Below are 8,948 nucleotides of genomic sequence, written 5' to 3' on the forward strand. Positions count from 1 at the left end.
AAACTGTTTTTGAGGGTTATGTACTGCTCATTAATGTCTACAGCTCCCTTTTCAGCCACCACTCTACTCATCCCGCTATAGAGGGCATCCCTTACTACTTATTTTTTTCAACTTCCATATTTTCCACGGGGATGCATAAGTCCTTTTTCAGCACCATGTCACATATCAGTAATTTGTGTTGCTGCACACACTCTTCACACTTTATGACTTTTACATCCTTCACTATCTACCGAACAGGAAGTAATCAGTCTGGCTACTGTTACTCCCAGATTCATATGTAATCAGCTTATTTCCTCTTCCCTAAATAGCGTGTTGCACAGAGTCATGTTCATTGCCTCCTCAGACTATAGTATCCTTTCCCCCTCCGCATTTCTCGTACCATATGCTCATTGCCTGTGCACCCCTTCATATCCATGAGCTGCAGTGCCCGCATGACCATTTAAATTCCCATACAAAACAATCTCATCATCCCCCCATCCCACCAACCTTGCATATCTGATTATCCCAAACTCTGTCTTTTTCATCATCATAGCCAAGCTGTGGGGCATACGCCAAAACAAATGTAACCAAGAGTTTTCAACAAAAAAAATTTCCATGCTATAATCCTTTCATATTACTCTCGTTACATCCGCAACACTTTTCATTCATTTCTCTTTGACAAGCGCTCCCACACCATTATATCCGTCCACACTTTCCTTCCAAACTAACTTCGACCTACAGTCCTTCCCAACAATCATCCTTCCTGACCCTCCCCTGAACTTAACTTTCTGCTAGGAGCAGACATCTACCTGTCTCCTGGTCAAAGTCTCCGCCACTTCCTCACTACCTACATTCCAAGATCCCATTCTGAACCTCTTGGGTGAATTGGATTCCCCAGGCTTGCTTTATATACTTGCCGTTGGTTTATTCATGATAGGTAAGCAAAGGAGAGGATGGACCACAGGCTTTGGCCACCCCCACAGCCCCAAGTCCAGGCAACGGGCCTAGAGCCCATAGCACACCAGCCGCGGCCAATGGCTGTGGCAGTGGCCTCAGGGCACCCTGCCAGGTCAGCTACAGGGGCACCTTCTAAGCTCACCTTGGCATTGTAACTGCCCTGCATTTATACACCCAGTGATAGGCCAGCATCCTAGGGCACTGCTCCCAGGTTCGGGGCTCGGGCCCCTTTCTATTGGGTAGAAGCTGCATCATGGGAATAACAATACTCTGTACCCTCTGGCGCAGATCTGAGCTCTATCCCATCCTGGCCCTAAAACTGCACTGACAGAGCCCGCACCATCCCTCCCATCAGATCTACCACTAGGTAGCGGGGAAACGTGTTCTAGCTGTATTCCCTTGCTGGCATCAACCCCTACGACATAGGAGGGCATAGTGTGTAGTTCAGCAAGTGTATGTAGTGTAGTACGCATACCTAAAACAGAGAAGAGTGTTTACCATATTGATATTTTCCTCCACAGAAACCGATGGCAACAGCAGGGCATAAACCCCACAATCTTAGAAGAACAGCAACCAAAGTCAAGAAGATGGTGATCCCAGAAGACAAGACAATCCTAAACAGCTGGATGGCAGTCAACGAAACGACTGCAGACGACGAGATGGCACCCTAAGATGAAGAGACGGCACCTGCAGAAGAAGAGATGGCAACCTTGGACGGCAAGATGGCAACAAAAGAGGACCACTCAAGAGAACAAGTTGGCAACCTTGGAGGGCAAGAATGGCAACCCAGAGAAGCCATCAGCGTTTAGGTCAAAGTTGGCATAGGAGGCTTCATGGGACTTTCGCTTGACGATTTATTTTCCATTACACTCAGGTTTTCTCTAGCATGGTGTTTATAGTTTCAGTATCGATAGTTTGCACCAGTAACAAGATTAAAGTGAAATGTGCTGACTTAATCGCTAAGGACGAGTTATGAAGCCTCCAGAGTCACATAAAATTCGACCCTGTAGTGTGTATTTGTAGGTGATGTAGCAGGGATGATAGAAGCAGTTATGGCGGCACCTTGATGCCTTTCCTCTGGTAGGCAATCCACTCCTTAAGCACCTTTAATGTTCCTGTATTTCCCCAGGCGATAGAGAGACTGATGCTAGGAAGAAAAGAGAGAGAGAATCGGGGCGACTGATGCTAGGGAGAGAGGAGAGAGAGTCGGAGTCGCCTAAGAGAGACCAGAGAGAAGATGGGAGCACCAGACAGGACAGGTTACAGGTTGTATTTCCTTTATATTCAACCTTTAGGGTGACATTTGTGTGTGTATTGTTCTAGAGAGCAGGGTAGAGATGAGTAGAAGAGAATGAGAGCTGGAAATAAAAGGCTCATCGTGCTATATTCGCAGATTTACTATGATAATACTTGAAATAATTTGTAACATACTGGAAACATTATTTTGATATACTTTTGATATCATCATCATCATCATCCGGACCTTCATTCCCACCTTCGGGCAGGGTGGGGAGTAGCAACGCCCAAACAGCCCAAGTTTGCCCAGTCCAATGGGCCACGCTTCCATTCACTCATCATTCAAGCCTCCGGAATCCTGGCTCCATCTGATATGCCAAAAACTTTCACCACATTCTGTAGTTTCGCATAAACGTATCCGATAGAGCCAATCCGAACGCTGTCACGTGAAAAAGAGGTGCAAAATCCCTGATCATGCGCCTCTTCTCACAACAATCATTCAGCCAGGTCGATCTCTTGTCAGTCCCCAAACCTCACCAACTTCCATACCTCTCTTCCTCACACACTTATTCATCATATCCTTCCACCTTCTCCTTAGCCCACCTCGCCTTCTCCATCCTGAAGATTAGCTCAAATATTCCTTTTTCGCCACTCTATTGTTATCCATTTTCTCCACATGACCAAACCATCTCAGTACACTCTGTTCGATTCTGGTGTCCACAGACTTCCTAGTTCCGCATCTTTCACGAATCACATTATTCGTATCCTATCCACCTTCTGTACTCCACATACATTCCTCAGCAGTCCCATATCCACTGCTCTCATTCTTGACTTTTCATTTTCATGCCACACCATAATCTCACATCCATATGTTAAAGTTGGCACTAACACTCCTTCATGTAAGGCTCGCGCAGCTGCAACACTCAAGCCTCTATTTCTTATCAAGGCCTTCATAGCATTAGCTACTTTCCTTCCTTGTTTCACTCTACTTTCCACTTCTTTTGCACATTTTCCTCTCTTTTCTATCACTGTACCCAGGTATTTGAACTCTCTCACCAATTCCAGTCTCCTCCATTCACTGTAACATCACACTGGAAGTCATCTTCTCTGACGATTACCATCACTTTACTCGTTTCAACATTTCTTCTCAAGCCACGATGCTCACAGACATCAGCAAAACTCTGCACTAGTCAACCAAGTTCTTGTCCGGTATTTGCAAGTAGCACTGCATGATCAGCATACAACAAATTTGAAGTATTCCATCCATCATCATTCATTACCAAAGCCTTTTCTCTATCCATTACTCGTGTTTTTACTTCTTTCATAACCCCATCCATAAGTATATTGAACATGAGTGATCGTGAATCATTCGCTTAGATGCCAATTTGCCCATACACATGGCTCTTTACCACCATAAAAAATTCTTGACGGCATGTAACAGCTTACCATCAACACCGTACATGCGCAAAACCTTCCACAATCCTTCTCTGTCTACTTTGTTGTATGCTTTTTCCAGATCCATAAATGCAATAAACACCTAATAGTCTTTCTCACAAGCCTTCTCCACTGTCTGTCTCACTGCAAATGTTTGATCCACACATCCTCTGCCAATCCAAAAGTCACCCTGTTCATCACTCACTAGGACTTCTGATATCTCTCTTACTTTCTCTATAATAATTCTCCTTTATACCTTCCCTACAACACTCAATAAACTTATGCCACAATAATTCTTGCACTCATATAGCTCACCTTTATTTCTGTACAGAGGTACAATCACAGCCTTTTTCCACTCTACAGGCACAGTTTCACTCATCCATGTCTTCTTACATCTCCAATAAGCACTTCATTCCGTTCTCTTCACAACACTTAATCATCTCTGCATACACCTCATCAGCCTCACCTGCTTTCCCATTTTTCACCACTTCACAGCGTTCATCAACCTCTGCTCGCGTCACGTTTCATGACACTTCATTTCTTGCACACTCCCAACACCAGTCATGTTTACAGCTGCTCTGCTCTCTCTATTCCCATTCGTTAGACTTTCAAAATATTCTTTTTTCCTTCTGGTCCTTTCATCCCAATGGGTTGATAATCTACCACTTACATCCTTCACACTTTCACATTTCTTTCCGCTGTCACTTCTACATATCCGCACCTCTTTCCAGAGTAGCTTCCTATTTCCAGAGTAATTTGCATTCATTTTTCTTCCCAGATAATCATTACCTCCTTTTTCCTCTTCACTACTCTCTTTATGTGCTTCTTGCTCGCAATATGATTAGTTCTTATTTCTGTTGAACCCATGTTCTGTAACCACTCTAGCCACTTCCTCTTTTCCTCCACTGCTCTCTCAATCTCTTCTTCCTACCATGCTGTACCTTTGTTGCTACTCTTGCCACACCACACACTTATAGATAATAGCGCTACCTCCTCTCACAATAATTTAATATGCTGCTGTCATAGCAACTAACAAGTGCTCGTGGGCCCTTCGGGCCTCTCGCACTTGTTCCTGCAGAGTGCTCTCGCGCTGCCATAGTATATTTTAGTTATAGTTGTGGGCAAAAAATTCTACGGAGATCCTATGCCGGGCGCCGGAAGCGGCGTTTCTTGGTCAAAATTTGATCGCTCATTAAATATAGTAAATGTTTTTCAATCGTGATGGGACCAAGTTTTTTCAAGCGGATTTGTTGCAACTTGTGCCAATTTTGGTGAAATTTGAATGTATAGTTTCGGCTGCCCAAAACACACACACACACACACACACACACACACACACACACACACACACACACACACACACACACACACACACACACACACACACACACACACACACGCACACGCACACACACACGCACACACGCACGCGCACGCGCACGCGCACGCGCACGCGCACGCGCACGCGCACACGCACGCACACACGCACGCACGCACACACGCACGCACACACGCACGCACACACGCACGCACACACGCACGCACACACGCACACACGCACACACGCACACGCGCACACACGGCTAGTGCTATAGTATATTAGATATACTTTGTAAATATGTTTTGCAAATGTGAACACTTGTAAGAGAATTTTGGATAATAAAATATCAAGTTGTATATCAAATTTATTCGACCTTTTCTGGTGTGGTTACAAAAAGTGATTTACAGGAGAATACAGTACATAATATTTAGATGGAAATTGAGAACTAGAGCTCCATAGGAACTCTAACGGCACAAAAACTAATTTCGATTAATGACGAGACAGTGGAGTGTGGTATAAATTCGACAGATCCCAAACCTCTACTTCAACTTTGAATATTCAGAATCCACGTATCTGGAAAGAAAAACTAGGGCGTTTATCACGTATGCCTTATTAATAAGTACAGTAATCTACTTAAATGGTTAACTATAGTAATTTTCTAAGTTATGACAGCTTGAGTCTTAGGTTCTATTAACTGCCATGTTAAATGTCACCCTAATAGCCTCAGTCTATAAACCTCCACAACGCTAGTTTCGCGTAGTACCTGCAGTGTTTCTTGCTACTACCAGGCTATTGCATACAGCTTAAGGGAGATACCTGGTGATGCTCCTGTAGACTTGTCCTCCGGGTCATCTTTTATCTGTAATTTCACAGGTTTACGTCTTTTATAACTACTACTTCATACCAGCACTATTTATACCTTGTTTTATAACAATAACCTACTTATCCGTCCTCTATCAGGTTCATGTATTTATATCAAAGATTTTATTCAAACGCTGTTCACTTATCAGTGTATACAGTCCTCATAACTTATGTCTACAGTGAAGCAAAAACCCCATTAAAGTTCCATTGCTACCCATGAAACAGATTTGCCAGCTTTCCCCAGCTTAGTAAGTTTTATGTACCGGTAACCAGAACAGAATGCCCTCATAACTCAGGTCTACAGTGGCGTAAAAATACTATTAAACGTTCCATTGCTACCTGTGAAACAGATTGGTCAGTTTCCCCCAGGTTGATATGTTTTCTGTCAAGACGTATGAAGAGGCCTGCCTGTGTCATCAAAGCCGCTGCTCTTGTACAAGTCATTTTTAGTGTAGTTAATGGCTATTCCTTTTACGTATGTCCTTATTTCAAAGGACAACCGAATACAGTTTCCTTTTGCACAATTACCAAGCCATTCTGGCGACTTAATGTGCACAATACACTTCAGTTTCCCCATGTTTATTACCAATACCAAACAACTAAAATACAGTACAAGTTCCAGGCGCAAGTTAAGTGGGGTTATAATGGCCCAGTGAGAAGAGCGTTGGCTTGGCAATGCTGATGACCTGGGTTCGACTCCCGAGCAACTATAGGTTATTTAAAATACAAGGCAGTGTTCTTAGTGGCCTGTCATTGCACCCGGGTTCGACTCCCGGTTGATATAGAGGTAAATTGGGGCAGTTTGGCAGCCACTTAGTGCCTTGTCAGCGGTGTGGGGGCATGGGGTGGGCAGTCATGTAGTGGCTGCTTATAGGGGGGGAAATGTTAGACAAACACAGATACACTTCGCACATACATGCATGCACACACTTCACTAAAGACACACACATACCCTAAGACGGACATAGGAGGCTTATATAAAACAGCAGGGCGTGGAAAGGAAAGGGATTTTATTTGAAAGTCCAAGAAAGGGTATACCCTTTTCTGGACATTGAAATAAAACCCCCTTCCTTTCCACGCCCTACCGTTTTGTATAAGCCCTCTGTGTGTCTGTCTGCCGGTGTGTGTGTGTTTCGTGTGAGGTGTATAGGGTGTCTTGTGTGAGGTGTATGTGGGTGTCTTGTGTAAATAAGGTAAGTGTGTGAGTGAGTGCTAGTGTAAGTGAGCGTCTGATATGTGTGTGTGGTCGTTAGTGTATGTATATGTGTGTGTCTACTTTAACATTCCCCTCTTACAGGCAGCCACTACGTGACTGCCCACCCCACCACACTCCTGACAGACCACTAAGTGGCTACCAAACTGCCACAATTACCTCTATATCAACCGGGAGTCGAACCCGGATCCAATGACAGGCCACTACGGACACTGCCATATGTTTTAAATAACCTCTATTTGCCCGGGAATCGAACCCGGGTCGTCAGCATTGGCAAGCCAACACTCTCCTCATTTGGCCACCACGGCCCCGCTAGAATTACGCCCATAACTTCTGCTGTATTTTGGTTGTTTGGTGTCAACAATAAACAAAACAATACTAAGCGCTAAAGTGCAGAGTAAGTTTCTAAGGAAGAGTTATTACGATCCAAAACCACTTGGAATATGAAAAGACTATTTTAATGCTAGTCACGATGAAGTGAAGAGTATCGTGTATCGACTTACATGTAGGAAGCAAATAAAAACTGAAACATACTATTTTTTTCATATTTTATTATGAATAATTTACAATACTTTTTTTTTTTACCCCCAATGTGTTATTTCTATTTACCGTGTCTCTCAAGCTCCTACGACCCACTCGGCCGGACCAAATCGTCTGGAATCAGCTGTAAAGAATATGCTTGGCATGCAGGGGTTAATGCTGACAGTGTATTAGCTTTCTCAGGCTCCTCTGACTCACTCTCAGATTAATAAAATCGTCTGGTTTAACTGGAATGTCACTAGAATATTCCGGAGCATCAAGGGGTCTAAGAATGCGTAAGTTAACCCTTGAATGCTTGGGAGTATTTTATGTCGAGTTGACGGGGGGGGACTAGGTTCTTCAATTGAGAGAGAGTCACAAAAGCCTGAGAGAGACAATACGATACTTTATTCACACTAGCTTGGCGGAAAAAAAAAAAAAAAAAGAATTTGCAATGTCTCCATCTTGATTTCTGATCTGTAGCAATACATTAACACTAGAATACGATACTAGTCAACGATGAAATGCTATGGAAAGGTTGCAGGGCAGTAGTATTGTCTCACTCCGCCTCTGAGCTGCGGGAAATAACCTACAAAAGGACGAAAAATTTCTCCCAGTTATTCAGTAGCTACGACTCAGCATTCAAGATGGAGAGAGGGCAGTTGTAGGCAAAGTTAGAGTAAAAAGAGCAATGTCGTCTGCTTGACTCCCATTAGCAGCAATGCAGAGGTGGCGCCACCTTGTGCGTAGAATGCGGGAATTCCAGGCCATTCAGCACGAGGACGCATATCTATTTTTCGATTTAGAGGGGTTGGACATAAATTTCACTGGGTCATTCCATACGATACGGTACCTAAAGCTGAATAAGATCGTCTGGAGGTATTAAAAAGGAAATATAAAACGTCTAAATGATATAAAAACATCCGGCCACCCCTGAGACTCGATTTGTAGCTCCTAGAACACAGAGCACTCAATCTACTGACGTCATTTTTAACTCCTACTCTGCTAGATTCAGACGATTTCAAATAGCTTAAGAAAACCGTCTTTGGATGATGAGACAAAAACAATCTTCATCAACCCACAGACTGACAGCGATTTATTTACTTTGGTCAAACTAATATCACACCCTACCCCACTCAAACCCCCTGCACTCCAACCAACCCAGATCCTACTCCTTTGCACCCCATTCAGTATCGTTGGTACCCCACTCCACCCCACTCAACATCTGGTCCTACCTAACTGCACCCACACAACCCCGATTCTACCTCACTGCACCCAACGCAGTACCACCCAACCCCGATCCTACCCCACTGCACCCCACCCAGCATCACCCAACCCCGATCCTACCCCACTGCACCCCACGCAACACCACCCATTCCCGATCCTACCCCACTGCACCCCACCCAACACCACCCAATCCCGATCCTA

The 8,948-nt window shown here is 44.1% G+C and overlaps 1 protein-coding gene across 1 annotated transcript in view; it reads right to left on the minus strand.

Moving 5' to 3' along the window:
- Positions 1 to 4,612: 4,612 nt before the first annotated feature.
- LOC145409260 (cardioacceleratory peptide receptor-like) overlaps positions 4,613 to 8,948 on the minus strand; it is a 94,618-nt gene continuing 90,282 nt past the window's right edge. The window contains exon 12 of the mRNA XM_080279742.1: positions 4,613 to 4,696. Within this exon, the coding sequence (XP_080135868.1) occupies positions 4,613 to 4,696 (84 nt within the window). The remainder of the gene's footprint in view (positions 4,697 to 8,948) is intronic.

Source organism: Coenobita brevimanus, chromosome 80 (assembly GCF_032717465.1).
Source record: "Coenobita brevimanus isolate Jiangsu-jjx chromosome 80, ASM3271746v2, whole genome shotgun sequence".
NCBI lineage: Eukaryota > Metazoa > Arthropoda > Malacostraca > Decapoda > Coenobitidae > Coenobita > Coenobita brevimanus.